Source organism: Myxine glutinosa, chromosome 4, assembly GCF_964187855.1.
Source record: "Myxine glutinosa chromosome 4, kmMyxGlut1.1, whole genome shotgun sequence".
Lineage (NCBI taxonomy): Eukaryota > Metazoa > Chordata > Myxini > Myxiniformes > Myxinidae > Myxine > Myxine glutinosa.
The window spans coordinates 199639064-199659818 of record NC_136264.1 but is presented as its reverse complement, the minus strand read 5'-3'; the positions used below and the strand labels follow the sequence as shown (position 1 = coordinate 199659818).

The 20755-nt window shown below is 47.6% G+C and overlaps 1 protein-coding gene across 1 annotated transcript in view; it reads right to left on the bottom strand.

The window, feature by feature from the left end:
- Positions 1-20755, bottom strand: part of LOC137425627 (nicotinamide riboside kinase 2-like) — a 121946-nt gene that overhangs the window by 32053 nt on the left and 69138 nt on the right. Inside the window, exon 2 of the mRNA XM_078776898.1 lies at positions 2858-2948. Within this exon, the coding sequence (XP_078633024.1) occupies positions 2858-2948 (91 nt within the window). The remainder of the gene's footprint in view (positions 1-2857; positions 2949-20755) is intronic.

Here is a 20755-nt window from a genome sequence, read left to right as displayed (position 1 = left end):
GCGGGGACTACCGCCAGCTCAATGATGCCACCACCCCCGACCGCTACCCGGTCCCGCATATCCAGGACTTTTCTGCCCGGTTGGCAAACACGACCGTGTTTTCCAAGGTGGACCTCATCCGGGGCTACCACCAGGTCCCCGTACAACCGGGCGATGTCCCGAAGACGGCCGTCATTACCCCTTTCGGCCTCTTCGAGTTCCTGAGAATGCCTTTCGGGTTGAAGAATGCGGCCCAGGCGTTCCAACGGCTTATGGACAGCGTCTTGCGCGACTTACCTTTCCTCTTCATCTACCTGGACGACATCCTAGTCACGAGCGCGTCCCGGGAGGAGCACCTACTCCACCTCCGCATGCTTTTCGAACGCCTGGGCCAGCATGGCCTAATCATCAACCCCGCAAAGTGCCGTTTCGGCGTCGCCATCATCGACTTCTTGGGGCACCGCATCACCAGACACGGGGCCGTCCCTTCACCGGCCAAGGTGGAGGCGGTCAGGGATTTCCCTCGCCCCCGCACGATCAAGGGGCTCCAGGAATTCCTGGGCATGGTAAATTTTTACCACCGCTTCGTGCCCCACGTCGCCCAGCTCCTCCGCCCCCTGCACGAGGCCCTCGGGGGCAAGCCGGGCAAAGGTGACGTCGCCTGGTCGGAGCCGATGGCCGCGGCATTTGCGGGCGCAAAGCTGGCCCTGGCCAACGCCACCATGCTGGCGCACCCGGAGCCCGATGCACCGATCGCCCTCACCACCGACGCGTCGGACTACACAGTGGGCGCGGTGACGAGCAGTGGGTGCGTGGTGCTTGGCAGCCGCTGGCGTTTTTTAGCCGGCAGCTTCGCCCGCACGAACGCCGCTATAGCACCTTCGACCGCGAGGAGCTTTGGGCCCCACCTGGCGGTCCGACACTTCCGCCATCTGCTCGAGGGCCGCCCGTTCACGGCTTTCGTCGACCACAAGCCCCTTGTGTTCGCGATGGCCAAGGTCGCCGAGCCATGGTCGGCACGGCAACAGCGTCACCTCTCTGCTGTGTCCGAGTACACGACGGACATCCGTCACGTGGCGGGTAAAGACAACCCGGTGGCGGCTTGCCTTTCCCGGTCCGTCGTGCACGCGGTCCACCTCGGGGTCGACTATACCCGGATGGCGGAGGACCAGTCCGCCGACCCTGGCATCAAGGCCTTGCGGACCGCCGTCACGGGCCTCCGCGTCACCGGGGTGCCGTTCGACGCCACGGGCGTGGCCCTCCTATGCGACGTCTCCCTCGGCCGGCCTCGCCCCATCGTGCCCGCTGGCTGGCGGCACCCAGTTTTCGACGCCATCCACGGCCTGTCCCACCTGGGCACGAAGGCATCCCAGAAGCTCGTCGCGGCGAAGTTCGTCTGGCATGGCCTCAGGAAGGACGTCTGAGACTGGGCCAGGACGTGCCGAGCGTGCCAGCGCGCAAAGGTGCACAGCCACACGCAGGCCCCGTTGGCCCCGTTTACGGTGCCCGAGCGTCGGTTCGACCACGTTCACGTCGACTTGGTGGGACCTCTGCCCCCCTCGCGAGGGTTCACACACCTCCTCACCATGGTGGACCGCACCACACGTCTGCGGCTGATGTGGCGCACGCCTTCATCGCCACTTGGGTTGCCCGGTTCGGTGCCCACTCGGACATCTCGTCCGACCGCGGCCCCCAGTTCACATCGGAGCTCTGGGGCGCAGTGGCGCAAGGGCTCGGTGTCAAACTACACCGCACCACGGTCTACCACTTCCAGGCCAATGGCCTGTGCGAGCGCTTTCATCGCTCAATAAAGGCCGCGCTCCGGGCCAGCCTCCGCGATGGCAGCTGGGCCGACAGGCTCCTCTGGGTCCTGCTGGGCCTCGGGACGGCGCCCAAGGACGACCTGCGCGCGTCCTCGGCGGAGCTGGTCTTCGGGCAACCACTGCGGGTACCGGGCTAATTTATCCCGGACTCCACAGCTCCTTGGTCCGCGGCGCAACAGCGCTCCACCCTGCAGGAGACCGCCCGGAGGTTCGCCCCGGTGCCGACGGCACACCACGGTTGCCCATCTTCCCACGTCGCCCTGGAGCTTCGCACGGCGGAGTACGTCTTCGTCCGGCACGACGCCCACCGGCCACCGCTACGGCCCCCGTACGACGGGCCCTTCCACGTGCTGGAGACCGGGGACAAATATTTCACCATCGACATCGGCGGTGACCCGGATCGTGTCTCCGTGGACCGCCTCAAGCCGGCCCACCTCGATCTGGATCACCCCCCGCAAGCAGCTCTGCATCTGCGTCGAGGCCGCCCCCCGGCGGTCAGACCCCCGGCACCCGCCAGCCCTGCACGCATCGCCAGGGGGCGTTTCGGCCGGGTCATCCGGCTTCCCTGCAAACTCACCCTTCAGGTGTGCGGGAATTCTGGGGGGGCGCGTGTGGCAGACACAAGGGACAAGAATTCAGCGCACCAGCAGGTGGCGCGAACGTCCAGGCGGGGAACTGTAATGCATGCCCCGCCTATCGGCCGATCGGCCACGCCCGGGGGCAAGGCGTGGCCTCGGGACATATATGCGGGCTCTAAGTTCGAGCCCGCCCAGTGCTGAAGTGCGAGCTCTTAATAAAGACTCTTTGTATGTACCAACGCGTTGTGGCCTACCTCTCTGGCAATCGAGTCGTGTGTGCACAGCACCACAACATCTTGAATTTCTCATTATGATTCTGTTTTCTTTCTAAATCCCACCAGGAAATCTCTCTTTCATCCCCTCCTTTTTTCATACTGTTTTCTCAAAATCTTGTGATTCGACTCAATAGCGTGACATCAATATCCAGATGTGATGTCACATTGTGAGGTTTCTTGTTTCTTGTGTAGAATAACTTGCCTTAAAGAAAGTGTCCTGATGAATGATCCTGCACCGTGGGAATGCAGAAAGCAGCCTCTGAGCCAGAGTCGTTTTCCCACCATTGGTTACTCTGGCACAGTGGAGAAGAAAGTAATTAACATCGAAACAAATTCACATCCAAAAAGGTGCCAAGGCCCGACTCTCGACAGTGCTCCTCTTCTTCAAAAGCCATCGTGACACCACATTCCACATAACCACTGATCTCCATTAATAAATCTGGATGGATCTTGCGGTCAGCAGCTTGACGTTGCACACCAACGACTGACCACCATGACACCACTCCCCAAAAAGCTTAGAGCTTGATTTGTGAATGTATCATGTCTTAAAATGAATTAAAGATGACATCTTGTGCAGCAATTAATTGCATGAATAGACAGTTTGGAAGATGCAAAGAACATTTCATCTGTATGTTGGCTTATTTTCTTGATTTTAGCAGAAAAGAGAGTGTCTGCTCATTTGCTTGCAGAGTAACTGCTGCACGTGATTGAACTGCGTAACGAATGGCAACATGTACACTGATAGGAGCAAAACAGGGTAATTGCTTTTGTTGGCAAATCGTGTTCATTGACAATGATTGAATTATTATTTTTTCATTATAATCGCCGTGTTGCATGACGTCGGATCATAAGCCATCTTCACAGCACTCTCTGCAATCACGTGCTGGACTGTGATCCTGATCACAACAACGTGTTTGTGCATTAAGAAAAAAATGCGAATAAAAACAAGATATAATGAACCAACACTAATACAGCATACCTGAAATATTTCCAGTCATTGCTCATACCACAATGAGCTGCCAAGCCTTATTGTCCCCCGTCGCACAGCGGGGCGAAAGGGGGACTATGGTTTTCCCCTCTGTCCGTGTGTGCGGGCGAACATGCGTACGTGCGTCCGTGACCAAGCGAAGGACCGAATTCTAATTTGGTGTGTGTGTGCAACCCACGTCAAAATCCAAGATGGCAGCCGCCATGTATGTCTGACGCCATGTATGTCTGAACCTTGTGAGCGAAATATCTTGAAAAATAAGTGAAGTACCAACTTCTAACCTGGTGTGTGGGTGTATCTACGCATAAGGAAGAACGCTATTGAAAATTGGGTCGCCACGTCAAAATCCAAGATGGCCGCCTTGCGTCTTCCACTTTGTCAACTCACATCACTTCACCGACGGGGGACCTAGGCATCACGCTTGTTTAAATTGTAAACACTAGTGGGCACTCGCGCCCTCCTCTCACAGTATATGTTGCCCTCTGAGTGAGAGTACCCTTGTCGGCCCACCTTCAGTGGGCAATGTGCACGAACACAGTTTTGGAAATCCACAACATATTTTTTAAAATCATTTTTTAAAGAAATTTTATCGATCACAGCATATCATACTGTCATATGAAGATATCATAGTCATAGAAGATAACTTGTAATACCGGCTACCACCAAAGGCGGCGCTAATTCCACCACATGTAAATTTCAGAGTTTCTGTGACATCCATGTTTGCTCCATTTAATAGTAAGAATGTTAGTAAGATGTTATGTATCATCTCTGTTTCTGAAATATGCCTAATGCTGCCAAAACAAGTGACATGCAGTACTTGTATGTACATCATGTTGCTACTATTACTTACAATTGCATGCCTAAAACTTGACAAGAAAGTAACCATATAATGTGTTGACTTATTGTGTAGTGATCTGTGACTCAATGCATTTGCACACAAGTATTCATTTGCATCTACAGTTTTGTCATCAATCTGTTTTAGCCATGTCGGAAACGGCGATGAAAACTTGAAATGTATTTCCTGGCATTTTATTCCTGTAACACAACCTTGCCCTGCACACACGTGAAGGCTCGTTTCACTTTTGTGATTCAATACGTGTTACGTGCTCCTCCCCAAACCCCGGTCACGGTGTACCTCCGAGCCCCGAAAGCAGTCACGGCAGAAAGATGTGTTATTCTGTGTGTTAAAGACCAATGGTGAAACCACACCAATTGTTACCAACAAACAAGTATTGTATTAAGGTCACACAAGAATAACAGTACAAGAACAATATTAATCAATTGTACAACAAATATATCATTCCTATGATGGTACCATCAGTTTCGTACAATATAACTCACTGTGCTCCAAGTGAGCGAAAATAACATTCCCAAAGTCTCTGTCCCAGCATCAAGCCAAAGTCGATCCATGCTCCGGTGATCATAAGAACGATGTCGTGTCGAGACCAGAATCCTGTTCGGTTGACAGTCACGCTGCCAAAGATGCGCAAAGGTGCCCTCAAGAGGCGACTGGGAAATCACACCTTCGGGTATGAACGTTCAACGGCTCCCAGACGGCGAACCGCAAATTCCCACTCGAAATCCACGTTACACACGCAAACCAGGCTAATGGCTGGATGCGGTGAAATGGTTGGAGCGAGGTGAAAAGCCTGGAGCGATGCGAAATCAGGAGCGAGGCAAAATGGCCGACGAGCTCATACTGAAGGCGTACCTGCACTTCAACAACGATTCTCTTTGGAATCAACCGCAAAACCTGTCACACAGGTTTTTCTGTCACAGCGATAACCACTCTGTCACAGGAATCCCTTTCCCAGGAAACCCAAAGTTCGCTCATGACCCCCGTTCGCCAGCGTTTTCTCAAGACCTCCAAGCAACTCGGCTTCTTCTCCACCTCACTTGCTCCGTTTCTTCTTCCTCCTCTTCTTCATCCGGTTTTCTCTCGATCCAGGTTCCGGTTTCTTTTAAAACATTAATTTTTTTTACCTTTTGCAAACAGTTATCTCCATTCCACTGAAACGATAACAATAACAGTACATGGAACCAAAAATGCTTACAGTGGATGAAAACCACAACGACGGAAATGACGAATCCGTAACAATATGACAAATTCAAAATAAATCTGACAGTGATGCAAACATAAGTTTTCAAATTACATGAAACACCCCAACAAGAAAACATCCACCATTTTATTTTTCTTTGTCAGTTCGAAAAATGGACCAGACAAGATTCAAACCAAGACCAACTGCTTTCTGGACATATATTCTAACACTCAACTACTGCCACTTCCTGACAGAATTGAGCAATTCCAAAATATCTTATTCATTATTGTAATTATACAATAAAAAAAGAATTACTTTTATTTAATCGGGTTTAAAAAAATATTTTTAAATTAATTAATAACAGCTCTGAATAAAACGTCACGTCACGTCATCGTTAACTGAACACACTACTATTATGCCACGGTGCTATTGTGTCCCTATATACCCGTATCATCAATGCACCCTATTATGTCACATAGTTTCTTGGTATGGGTTATGAACGACATAAATTTAATTGTTCACTCACATCGGGTTACAGATCACTAGCAGAGTTACCCTGCATTGCCCGGAAAATAAATAGTCAGTCACGTGTATAGTAGGCTTTTTATAGTCAGAGGAAGCCTCACCTCTTGGGCACGCCCCGCTGCCACGCCCCTTGGGCATGCCCCTAGTCTAAATCTGATGCGCCCATGTTTTTTGTGGTAAAAATGTACCCACCATGGACCCTCTCTCTTTTTTTTTGGTATACAAGGTCGAGGCTCGTGTAAGAGCTAACATTGATCACAAAAAAGACAAAATGACACATAAAACATAAAACATATGATAAAGGGAGCGGGAGAACAAGATGGAGAGCAGGGACATCGGGAGATCTGTGGGAGGGAGAGGGCTTGGGGGGGAGGAGGCATGGGAAGGGGGGAGCGGGGGTAGAGAGGTAAAAAAAACACGTGGACACTTGCCTCTCTAAGTCACTTCCTTACGCTGTCCATGAGGCACAACCGAACAAACAGACGTTCACAAATAGGGTTATATAGATATACAAGTTTCAGACTTTTGGACAAGGATTTCAATTCAACCAATTATGGCTGGAATACCAATTCACCGATGATGTCATCGTTATCACCCTATATACCCCATGGTGAGTTGATTACATATGCGAATGTTTCAATTTTTAAGCAGTGAAGCCGCTTCAATATTCGGCCATGTCCGTCCGTCAAAAACTAAGAAGAGGAATCTTTCCAACCCACCATGGTTAATTCAAAGGAGTTCTAAAGGGTAATTCTAAAGGGTAATTCTAGGAGGTTCCAAAGGGTAACACTCTAAAGTCTAAAGGGTTTTGTTTGTTTCGAGGCTTTGCCTATTTCATATTAAAAATGCCAAACTGAACCACTTCCTTCGGACATGGGTGTGATTTTCTTTTTGTTGAGCGGGGAAAATTGGGGAAATGATGTTTGGGGAAATGATGTCAATTTTTCCCCTTTAATTCAATATGGCTGTCATACCATGTGATCTATGACATCACAGTTAGCTATAAAATATTTTCCATGGGCAGTCCCTCCTACATTTAAAGTTTTGCATTGATTGGACAAGCGGTTGCAGATAAAAACATTTTCAAAGCATAAATATACAGACACGGACACACCCACAGATGCACACAATTTTTTTTTGCTCTTTGAGGAGGGTTTCTGTGTTTCAGGTTTGGACAGATAGACAGAGAGCATTTGCCTATCTACATAATATTCTCTGTAGGTGATTCTGTCTGTGAGTCTGTGTCCGTGGGAGGGGCTTCAAAAACAAATCACCACCATTTTGTTTACTCGCACAGCTTTGAGGCCTCTTTTGTTAGGCCCGTGGTTTCTTACTCTCTCTCTCACAGTTTTATTTCAACTCTAATTCGATATCTCATTTCATTTTTCACAGTCGCTAAGATAGTTTGAGACTCGGTTGCAAAAAACGGGAAGAAAATTCAATGAAAGTTAACGCACAGGCAGGAAATAGCTGAGATCGGCACGATCATATCGATATATCATACATCAATCATGATATATCATATCACGATATATCATATCACGATCGGCATGATATATCATACACCCCCCAAATAACACAGACGGGAAATATTCGATGAAAGTTACCGTTTCTAGAACAAAATGCATTTAAATGAGAAGGCCTGTAACATGAAGGCCATTCATTGAGACTCCCTCACGGCTTTATCTCGACTCTAAATCACCATCACAGTCGCTGGGATGGTTCAAGTCTCAGTTTCAGCTGAAGTTGAGAAAATCGGCAAAATGTATTCCAACAGCCGTTTTGAATGTGTCTGGTCGGACGAGATGTGGGCACGGGGAAGGAGAGGAGAGAACGTTCCCAGGACTTCATTATTTATATTATTACTTAGTAAAATTACAGCGACTGAATACTGAAGTTCGGGATCAAACCGCAGTCTAATTATATATTTACATATTCCTGGGGTGTATATGCAGGGTTTGTTTAAAGCAAGTTAACTCTTTTTCCAACCATGGAATTAAACAATACAGTACTTCAAAAATGTACATAATAATGTAAACTAACTATGGAATACAATATTTATTAATAACGTTTGGTATTAATCTATTTTTACTTTGTAAAGCGAAAAGTTTTCGATACTTTTAAGTTTAAAAATGAAGAAGAGTCATGGGGTCCATTGTCCTCTGATATGCCTCTGATGTGCATATTAAGACTGAATCAACACATCTTCGATCATAAATTACTTTTTGAAGAAACAAAGGTTCATTTTGATTACAACTCAAGCAAAGGAAACCAGGTAATGCCCGTTTCGTTCGGAGCGATTATACACTACCCAAAGAAAATGCGTTTCATAGCTATCGGAAATAAAATCGTGAAGTCTTGAATAATTTTTTGTTTTTGTTTTTTTTGCACGAGTTTTCAAGGCTGAATCGTGTTTACATCCAGGATTAATAAAGAAACTCCATTTCACGTGTGCATGGACATGCAATTCACAGATGTGAAATAAATAAATAAACACAGACGGGAAATTGCCGAAATATATTTTTTCGTTCTTATTTTATAAGCTATGTGCACGTACACTTTAAAGAAGTTTATTTGAAATCTTTAACTTTAAGAATGTCATTTTGTATGCTGTAACGAAAAGAGTAACGTTGGTATTCGCCAGACAGAAAGGTGTAAGGTAATGTTCTTATACACCGCCCAAAATACTTTTTCCCAGGTACGTTTCCATTTGAGCTGTATTCTTTATATAGTCGGAATGTTTCATTCTTGAGACATAGTTTCAATAAAAAGTTACAATTAGGTACTCTGCATGTGGGGAGGTGGGCAGAGCTTTGTTCTCCAAAGGCTGGTGCCGAACCTGCAGATGAGGTCGAGGTGTTCATGTTGGAACAGATTGAATCTGGTCCGATAATTATGATTATAATCACTGCGGAAGTGGCTACTGCCATTCGTCGTGATCCCGTGCTGTCACGTGTTGTGAACATTGTTTTGTTAGGTTCTTAGTGCTCTTGGTCGAGTTGCTCTTGATGTCAGAATATGCTCCATATGTGTCGCATGCATCCGAGCTGTCTTTAGCTCAAGGTTATGTAATGTGGGGCATGTGGGTGGCCATTCCTGCTTCTTTATGTCAGCGCTGTCTCAATGAGGTGCATGAGGGTCATTTGTAACTCCCATTTTCAAAATGAATAAAAGAATGAGGGAACAGAACGAGACCACCAATGAACATCGTGATCCTCTCCCACTCCCCCGTGTGTGACCCACTCCCCCATGTTTGACCCGTGTGTGACCCCCTCCCTCGTGTGTAACCCACTCCCCCGTGTGTGACCCACTCCCCCGTGTGTGACCCACTCCCCCGTGTGTGACCCACTCCCCCGTGCGTGATCCACTCCCCCCTGCGTGACCCACTCCCCCGTGTGTGACATACTCCCACGTGTGTGACCCACTCCCCCGTGTGTGACCCACTCCCCCGTGTGTGACCCACTCCCCCGTGTGTGACCCACTCCCCCGTGTGTGATCCACTCCCCCGTGCATGACATACTCCTACGTGTGTGACCAACTCCCCTGTGTGTGACCCACTTCACCGTGTGTGACCCACTCCCCCGTGTGTGATCCACTCCCCGGTGCAGTGTGTATGATGTGGGAGGGAGAGGATTTGAGCTCTTGAAGTCACATTTTACATGAGATGTCATTACACATTTCAAACTGTATTTCTCATGTGCACGCACATGCATTCACATGTTATCAGAAGTAAATACATTGTGTAGATTACATCATTTGTGCATCTGGTAAATTACGAGTAACCATTTTGTAAAACGGAATGTGCAGCATCTAAATGAAGAATGAAGATGTCCAAATAACACACATGGCCATGCCCGTGGGATTCCCACAGGTGACCCCACTCGTGATATATTGTTATGTCAGGGGGATTACCTAGAGGGATTACCTAGAGCCAGGTAGATCTGTATAGGTAACATGCTTCGACTGTCGCGATAGGGAATCTACCCTGTAATAAGTTCTGTGTTTTAGGCGGTTTGTCGGGGAAGAGTATACCTGTGAACATACAAGGATGTCCGGGTGTTAAATAGTGTAGGGACTAAGATAAACCCCTGTGTGTCAGACCTGGAAATCATTCCTTTGTCCCTTATGGCAACGCACTTCCGTTTCCGGTCCCTGGAGCAAGGAAGCGTCTTCGATCTCTGCACGGCAGCAAAAGTTATAGTATTTTTTCCATTTGTGTCTTCGTCAATTTCTACTCGCTTTTTATTGTGCATGTGTTGCAGTGTGTTTTCCAGCTGGTGTTGATTTGCAATTTGCAAACTTTTGTATAATTTAATCGTTTTCTGTCCCACCGCGTGCGCGGCCTGGTTTCTCTCGGCTTCCCTACCCCCAAAGGTGTTCTGTGAATTTAAGTTCTTTCCTTCGCTGTATTGCCTATTTCTTAGATTTTCTCTTCTCCCCCTAACTTCCCCGAACATCGACCACTTGTCCAACGTTTTAAATCTCTTCAAAGTCTCTTCACGTCTCTTCTCCTAACGTCACGTCTCTTCAAAGCTGTCCATGCGCATGCTTTCGAAGTTAAGTAACTTTTCACAATTGTGTTTTTGTCGAAACTGTATCTTTCCTTCGGTGTGTGTAACTATTGCTGTGTCTTTACTAGTATTCTTGGTGTTGGTTTTTCATACCTGTGTATAGAATCGTCGGTTAGTTCGTGTCATGTATTCTGACGCCGAGTGTAGTACTAGTAGGCTACCGTGTCTGACCTTGGCTTGAGGCTTTGTTTCTGTCTCAGCGGTTTTTCGATTGCGCTCGCAATTACTTTCGGTCTCTATTTTTCACGTTTCACGTTCGGTCTCTGTCTCTGTTTTCATCTCAACTCAAAAAAAAAAAAAAAAAATTCCCTTCTCTGTTCTTATCCGTTGTTCGTTCGTTCTTCGACCACGTTGTTCGTGATCACGTGCTCACGTCGTTAAAAAATGTTTCAACTGTCCCCTGAAGAACTGTATTCTGTCATATACTATAACACCTTTTTCTTCTTCTTCTATAAAAGGATGCTTTCGACTTGCTCACCAAATCTATTCATTCCAAAAAAAAATTCCATCTCTTACAGTTACAGTGCCTCTTTCATACATTCCCTAAACTCTCCAGAACTCCACCCATCCTTCAGCGTCCTCAAACGTATTTTTGACTCGAAGGTCTCAAGAAACACATTTTGCAAGAAATGTTCGTTTCCCATTAATCGCACTTTTTTCAAAATCCAATCCACCCCTCCCCTCCAAATCTTCCCCATCACCCCTTCCCTCCAAAACTTCCCCATCACCCCTTCCCTCAAAAACTTCCCCATCACCCCTCCCCTTAAAAACTTGCCCATCACCCATCTCTTTCAAATATTCCCCCTTGCCCCTCCCCTCCAAATCCTCCCCATCACCCATCCCTTTCAAATCTTCCCTCTTGCCCCTCCCCTCCAAATCTTCCCCATCACCCATCCCTTTCAGATCTCCCCCCTTGCCCCTTCCCTCCTAAACTCCCCCCACACCCCTCCCCTCCGAGACTCTCCCTCACTCCTCCGCTCCTAGACTCTCCTCTCACCCCTCCTCCTCAAAGCGTCCTCCCCGCTTCTTCCCCCTTCCAACTTTCACCGTCATCTCCCTCAACATTCTGCCTCACTCTTCCCCCTCCTCAAATAACACATCACTGCGCCTCACCCAATCACCATCAAACCTTTTGTCCGCCCCCATTCTTCCCTTTCTCCAAGCTATTCTAAAATCTCTGACACACTTTCATCAACTCTCCCTACCTCTTCCACATCTTACCCTACCGCTCCCCCCCCCCCCCCCCGTTCTGTATCCGATGCTCCCCCTTCCTCTTCTTTAACAGTATGGACCTAAAACATCCGGGGCCTTCGCTCAAACGTGACTGATCTCTCCATACAGGTTGCTTCTGACAAACCAGACGTGATCTGCTTAACAGAAACTTTCCTCCTTCATGATGTCTCTGATTCCTTGGTATCTCTCCCAGGTAACTCCCTCCTCCGGTATGATAGACCTGAGCCTCGTCCTGGAGGGGGCATTGCTATCTTTATAAAAAACTCTCTTCCTCACTCGCCCTGCACTGCCCTCTCTCCACCTCACCCCCAGGAATACCTTTGGCTACGGCTTCCCCTTCACTCCCACCTTTTGTTCATATGTGTGTTGTACCGTCCACCAAACAGTGATGACTCCATCTACATCTCGCTGTCTGATAATATGGACCAACTTCTATCTACCCATCCCAACTCTCTCTTTCTCATATGTGGTGATTTCAATTGTCACCATGCCAGTTGGCTGGGTGTGGGTACCTCTCTCACCAGCCATGGCTCTTCAGCAAAGGACTTACTTCTGTGACTCACTGGGACTGACACAATCTGTCAATTTCCCGACCCGGATCTCAGTCAACGGAGCATCTTCTCTTCTGGACTTGGTTATGACTAACTTCCCTGAAAATGTCTGCTGCTCTTCTTCTGCTCCAATCGGCTCATCTGATCATGTGCTTGTTAAAGTGGACATCTCTCTGACCATTCTCAGAGAGCCTCCTCAGCGTCGACGAGTCTGGCATTTCACTCAGGCCAACTGGCACGGTCTTCAAGCAGCCATCAATCATCTGGACTGGTCTCCCATCTCTACCGCCTCTGACATCAACTCATCCTGGGAATTCTTCCAAAGTAAATTGCTCTCTCTCATGCACAGATTTATCCCATCTCGTCTTCAGTTGTCATACCCTTCCTCCCGTCCATGGTACACGGAATCTTGTGGTGAGGCTATTGCCCAGAAACAACTTGCTTTCGTCTCCTGGAAAGCAAATCCAACGGAAGGAAATCTAATTTCCTTTCACAAAGCCCGAAACAAGTGTGTGTCCACCCTCAGGAGAGCCAGGAAACAATATCTCTCCATTCTCAGGACAGAACTCTCTTATCTGTCTCCCTCTTCCAAATCATGGTGGCATCTGGTCAAATCTGTTTCTGGTGTTTGTTCCCCCTCCATCCCCTCCCTCACCTCAAACGGCCACACGGCTGACTCCGCACGTGAAAAAGCTGAATGCCTCAACTCTGTGTTTGCCTCTAAATCTTGTGTCCCAAACCCATCCCTCTCTGTACCCACCGTACCCAGTCATACCCAGCTGCTCCTGGACTCTGTGTCCCTTCCTCCTGACAAGGTGGAACAGTTTCTGTCAACCCTCGACTCTGATTCTGCAACTGGACCTGACGGCATCAGCCCACGGGTCCTAAAATCCTGTTCTTCCGCTCTTTCACTCCCTCTCTCTGTTCTCTTCACCTTCTCTTTTGCTCAAGGTCATCTGCCATCTGCTTGGAAATCTGCCAACATCACCGCTTTGCACAAAAAGGTGCAAAAACAGATCCCAGCAACTACAGACCAATCAGCCTTCTCCCAATTATCAGCAAAGTTATGGAATCCATCATTGCTTCAGATATGAAATCTTTCCTCTTCTCCAATGGCTTGATCTCTGATCATCAATTTGGTTTCAGACCTGGTCACTCTCCTCTGGACATGCTGCTTCTGCTTTCTCAACAATGGATGGAGGTCCTCAATGCCAAACAGGAAATTAGAGCTGTCTCCCTTGACATATCACGTGCCTTCGATACGGTCTGGCACCCCGCTCTGCTCACCAAACTCTCCTCTTTTGGTATCCATGGAAATCTACACGCATGGCTGGCGGACTTCCTCTCTAGTCGTAGTCAACGTGTGGCCCTGAATGGGTTTCTCTCATCTCCTCTTCCTGTTCAGGCTGGAGTTCCCCAAGACAGTGTTCTGGGCCCTGTGCTTTTTCTGGTCTTCATCAATGATCTCTCTGACTCTCTTGAAAATCCTCTCTATCTCTTTGCTGATGACTCGACTCTCTGTCGCTCCATTCTTCATCCCTCAGATCGGCAGTCTGCAGCCTCGTCACTCTCTGCAGACCTGGACAAAATCACAGACTGGGCAAACAAGTGGAACATGTCTTTCAATCCTGACAAATCTCACACTCTTACGATGTCTCTCCGAAAAGACCGCCTGGACAACCCTCCCATCCACTTTCTGAATAATCCTCTCCAAGAAGTTCTGTCACTCAAGCTTTTGGGTCTCACTATCTGCCATGATCTTTCCTGGGAAAACCATATTTCAAATCTGGCTTCCAAAGCCAGTCGCCGACTGGGCATCCTCCGTCGTGCGAAGTCCTTCCTTGGCACACCTGAGCTCCTCACCACATACAAGGCTTTCATCTGCAGCTCAATGGAATACTGCTCTCCCCTCTGGGCTGGTGCTCCTGCCTCACACCTAGCTCGTCTTCACGCTGTTGAAACCAAAGCATTCAGAATCATTGGAATCTCCCGCGATGAAGCTAACTCCAAGGGACTCTTACTCACTCACTGCAGGCAGGTTGGTGGTCTTTCCGTCTTCTACCGACTCCTCTCTGGCCTTGCCCCCCCCAGCTCTCTCTGGGCTCTGTCCCGCAAATATTCCTACAGGTCGCACAAGATCTGCCAGCCACCCTCTGATGGTTAAACTGCCGAAATCTCGGCTCTCTGCTCACCTTCACTCTTTCATTCCTCTTTTCTCCCACCTCTGGAACAAACTCCCTCACTCTCTTCAATCCCACTCCACCCTGCAGGTCTTTAAAACAGCTGTTCACCACCATCTCTTATCTTCCCCCATCCAAAACCTTGATCTTTTCTATCCCCGCTAATTTCACACCAATTGCACTTTTTTGAAATACCAACTTCTGTCCTGGAAGTCCTTGGTGTCCTTGTGTTTTATACTTCTCCCACCACCCCCCCCCCCCGCCCCTTCCCACGCATCCTCCCCCCAAGCCCTCTCCTTCCCACACATCTCCCTGCTCTTAAATGTTGTGTGCTCTCAAGTGTTTGTGTGCTTCCCCTTCTCTTGTCTTCCGCTCCCTCTTTTTATATATGTTGTTTGTCTGGTTGATTTGTTTGTGAAGTAAATGTTAGCTCTTTCACGAGCCTCGATTCAGTGTACAAAAAAAACAAAAAAAAAAACCTATAAACACTTGGATAGGTCCTTAGTGCGCAACAGTAATTAAATTCCCTTCCCTTACAAAGACTGTGGAAAACAGGCAGAAAGTCAGGAAGGGGCGCCGCCGATGAGGCCGCAGCTAGCCACACCATCAGCTCGCCGAGCAACCAGCCTCGTGGCAAGGCTGGGAGCCATGCCCAGGAGAACTGTTGACTGGGCAGGGGGAGGGGCGAGTAATACCAGAGCAGGAGGCACTCGGCCAATGAGAGTGCACCAGCAAAACAGAACATTGGAGGAGAGTCGACGAAGGTGATAAAAGGGTGCGCCGCATGACATTTTGTCTCGTCTGGGCTCTCTTTTTCTCTTGGCTCTTGGCGCTGCACGCCCTCTCTGTGCTCTTTGCCTCTCTTCGCGCTGGACCTCGTGCTGGAGATCGGCCCCTTCGGGTTGGAGATTGGCTTCGGGTGGGGATCGCTGGCCCGGCGTTGGTTCCTTGTGGACATGGTGCATCGGTGCTAGGAGTGAGGCGGAGGGAGGGTCCCTTCACACCGGAGCCGTGTTGGACGGCGGACACTGCACTACGGACAGATAAGGCCGCACCCCACAGCACATTACATGACGAGACATTTCTTTTCGTAATTCATTCCTGTGTGGCGTATTTGAAGTGAGGTGTGTGGGATCCCAATTTAGGATCATTATTTATTTACCGTCGCGTTCCTTGTTCTCGGGTTCCGTTTAATAAATCATTATTGTTGTACATTTTACCCCTGATTCCCATTTTGAGTTAAATCCCCTGCAGGATCGGAGCTGCCATTGGTTCACTCTCGGTAAGCGCTTCCGCCTCTTCCTCTTCACTTCTTCTTCCTCCCGTGTTTTATAGCCGAATCCGAGTTGGTCGTCGCCTCAATTAAATCCGTTCGGTCTTCCGCGGTCCCTGGTGTTAACCTTGAGGGATTCACACGACAATATATTTTTGGGTAAAATGCCAGGGGCATAGAAAAGGCCCTTTTATATAAGGGTATGTGCCATGTGGCAAAGCATAGCAAAGAAGGGACATTCCATAGCTTGGAGAAAATGACAAACAATACAAAATAAGGGGCATTAAAAAAATCTCTTGTGCATGCTGGACTACCCTTGCGGTCTGAGGAGGAACCAAGTAATGCTCTAGAAAAGTATATATAAAGGGGCGCCAATTTGATTCATACAGCTCCTAGAAGAAGTAAATGTGTTTTATTTGCCAGACGTAGGGTGCACACGAGATTTTTTTGAATGCCCCTTGGAGTTGGGAGTTGCAAAAAAGCACCTAAAGGACTCTCAGACTGTGAGAAACAAGATTCTGTGGGCTTTCATGTGTCTTTCACTGAGGAGAGGCTTCCGTCTGGCCACTCTGCCATAAAACCCAGATCGGTGGAGTGTTGCAGTGATGCTTGTCCTTCTGGAAGTTTCTCCGATCTCCACACAGGATTTTTGGAGCTCAGCCAGAGTGACCATCGGGTTCTTGGTCACCTTGATTACCAAGGCCCTTCTCCCCCGATTGCTCAGTTTGGCCGGGCGGCCAGCTCTAGAAAGAGTCCTGGTTGTTCCAAACTTCTTCCATTTAAGAATTATGGAGGCCACTGTGCTCTTGGGAACCTTCGATGCAGCAGAAATTTTTTTGTAGGCTTCCCCAGATCTGTGCCTCGACACAATCCTGTCTCTGAGCTCTGCAGGCAGTTCCTTCGACCTCATGGCTTGGTGTTTGCTCTGATATGCATCGTCAGCTGTGAGACCTTATATAGACAGGTGTGTGCCTTTCCAAATCATGTCCAATCAATTGAATTTACCACAGGTGGACTCCAATCAAGGTGTAGAAACATCTCAAAGATGATCAAGAGAAATGGGAGGCACCTCAGCTAAATTTCAAGTGTCATAGCAAAGGGTGTGAATACTTATGTAAATGTGATATTTCAGTTTTTTCTTTTTAATAAATTTGCAAAACTTTCTAAAATCCTGTTTTCTCTATGTCATTATGGGGTATTGAGTGTAGATTGATGAGGGAAAAATGAATTTAAACGATTTCAGCACAAGGCTGCAACATAACAAAATGTGAAAAAAGTTAAGGGGTCTGAATACTTTCTGAATGCACTGTATATTTTAAAGGGGTATAAAGTGTTCATATATGTATATTTATATGTACATATTGTTACGTTTGTAGGGGGTAGGCAATACCTTAGTCCAGGTAGAATTGAATAGGTAATATGCTCCGACTGTCGTGAGGAAGAAGAAACTGATGTATCATAAGTTGGAAATTTGTTCAGACCGGATGTCGTGTAAGTGTATCTTCACCCCCATGAGAGGGGTGGGGTTTGTTAATTAGCTCGGGATTATGGGTAAATTAATCCCCTGCATGTAATGGCCTCTGTTATTTCATGCTTTGTTCCTTATGACACACGCAGAACACACACCTCGTAAGAAATCGCCCGTTAACCACACTAATTAAAAACCAACCGTAAACCAGGCATCGAACATTACCGCTACATCACCACCTCAATCAGGCAAGGTCCGTGAGGCCACGCCTTGAAGAGCAGTGATTGGTCCGGGATTTGATTGGCACAAGGACTGGTAAGATGGGACTCACTGATAGGTGCGGACACGGAGACATCGTGAGATGACGTCAGAGCCTTGACTATAAAGGAACACTCGGCCGACATTTTCTACTCTTGCACAAGGGAGATTCATCACGAACAGTCGTGTCCCGACATTTTGTCTCTTTCTTCTTCTCTCGTTTTCCTCGTGGCTTTCTCTCTTGTGTTGGGGTGCTATGGGGTGATGGACATTCTTAAAGAATGGGGACATATACGGTGCGCTCTTGAGCGAGAAACATTCATTGGGAGCAGCCATGATTTTGTATCTCTTGGTCCTGGATCTGGTCGTGGGCGGTCACGCTTTGCCTTGGGTGTGCTCGTGAGGAGAAGTTGTGGAGCTCGGGAAACCATTGCAACATCTGAGGAGGGGGTGTTGGATGATGGTGGTGCTCTTCAGAGACGGAAGAGATAGCGAGCAAACCAAAGGAGGCTATCCGGTCTGCTTGCCTCACGCCGGCAGCTGGCTATGGGCGTGAATCCGCGCTATCTTGTGTGCTTCCCGGGAGGGGTGGTTATAGCGCAGATATGACCATCAAACTTCTAAAAGCCTCCTAGACCAGAGCTGAGTGCAGGCCGATACAAATACAAATAACATTATTTTATTTCTTTATCATTCCCTTGTGTTGTACACGAGTCTGTATGGGGCGCTCCATTTAGGATATTAGTTTTGTAGTGCATTTTCTTGTTTGCCAGCATTTATTTTCATTAAACCTGTTTATTTGTACATTTTAATTCCGTGTCGGTTTGAGTTCATTGATTATCCAGGTGCAAAGGCATTGGATGGAAGCTGCTCGGGTAAGTTCGTCATCCTCCTTTCTCTCGCGTGTAAAGAATACCGTCATTTTTGGATTGAACGCCTTGGAGTAAAGCTCGTTTGGTCATCCGTGTCACCCTGCGGTGTTCACGACAGGGTAGTCACACAACAATATCTTTTGGATACAATAAACCAGTATAAGCCGAGAAACGAATTTTCAATTTCAGTCCCCATGTTAAAGTTGCATATAGAGAAACAGCCCCCAAAAAAGGAAGGGGCGCTTTGCGAATCCCTTGATTTCCATACAATAAGCAATTTGAAATGGTACAATACTTATAATGATGCTGAAATTCAGGTTTAAGAATAATTACGTTTTAAATACAAACAAAATGCATTTGCTCATTGTACAAGATGTTCATTTGCTCATTATTCAAGATGATATAAAAGACTTGAAAAAAGTAGGGAGAAAAAAAAATTCAACCCAGATGGGATTTGAACCCACAATCCCCAGCTTGGGAGTCTGATGCTTTATCCATGAGGCAATTGGGCCAGCACGTTAGATTTGTGTAATAATATGAGTAAAGAGGTATAAAGTCGGGAAATATGTATATTTATATCTATTTAATTTTAAAGCAAAAACTATGGCACGAAGGTGGAATTTGTTCCGAAAACCATTAACTAGACCTATTGGCCGATGTATATTCCAAGTTTCAGCTACTTTAAATGTATAGTCCTTGAGATATGAGCACCAACACATTTTGAGTGGACGGACGGACAGACACCAACTTGATTTCGAGGGTTTTCTAAATAAAACTCAAGGATGCAGAAATAGATGTTGCTGAAATTTGGAACAGATTACCTCAACGTACAAAGCATTTTTTAAATTTTATTTGCAGCCGATTTCGTCCAGTAGAAGCCAAGAAACGTATTTTCAGTCCCCATGTTCCCCTGCAGAGAAAGGGACCCTTATATAAAGGTAGGGGCACTTTGTGCCTCCCGTTGATATATATACATACATACATATATATATTGTTACGAACCGCGGATAAGGATGTTGATTTGCCGAGCGGATGGCACCGCGGCCGAACAGTTACCCCGACTAACCCGATTCCCGAACGTTGGCCGGATCGCGCCACAGATATTCAATATGGAAAAGACAAAGGCGACACGGATGTGAAGAAGAAGAAGAAGAAGACAAAAAGGTTGGCAATACTACTAAATTTATTCCTATTATATACACGCTCAAAGTAACCAAGGAAGAAGGAAAGATAATAAAATAATGTACAGAAGATATTAGAGACACAGTGAAAATCGCTAGCTTACCTACAGTCTTAATTAACCCAGGGACAAGACACACAGAACAAACTCACGTACACAAAAGGATGGAAAGGCAGGAGGTGGATGGCTGGAGGGAGAGGAAGGTCCAACGGGTCCTGCAGCACGATCGGCACGTTTCGCAGCCGCCGTTCCTTTGCGGCCCTGCTCAAAACTGCCGTCCAGGCCCCAAGCTGCTGTTGTTGCTGCTGTGGCTGTTGCTGCTGCGGCTGTGTGGACGTCGCGTGCTCTTTTCAGGACTCGTCTCTCTCGTCTTGTCAAAGCTCATCTGGTCCAACCACTCAACTCAACAACTTGCACGTCTCCCTGTCCAACTACTACTCGGTTCTTGCGCGCGCGCTTTTATAGCGCCTCAGGCGATCAAGCCGCCGGCCTTCAGGACACGCCCATCGGTCAGCTCGCCTCGGCCCTGATTGGTCGGCACGGCCCTCTGGCTCCGCCCTTGATGATGATAGGCGGGCACGCCCTTCTTCCCCGAGCTGAGCACATGTTCAATGGCGGCTTTGGGGCGAAATCAGCAACCCACCACTGTAACAAACCTGGCAAACTGCCCAGTGCGGTTGGCAATGGAGACTTGAAGGGGATGTAGCTGGAAATGGAGATTTTGGGAATGGGAATGAAGAATGAAGGGAATCTATCTCATTTCACTTGGTGCAATGGAGTGTCATCTTAATGGAAGACAAGGCCTTACCCTAATACACATAATAAAGATATAACTATCAACCAGGGGGAAATCTATGATTGGCTAACGTGTATGCTTTATGGAACTAACTACGGGAACGCCCTTTGACCTTTATACAACAGACTGGAGGCAGGAGGGTCCAGAATAAAGCACTAATAATAAA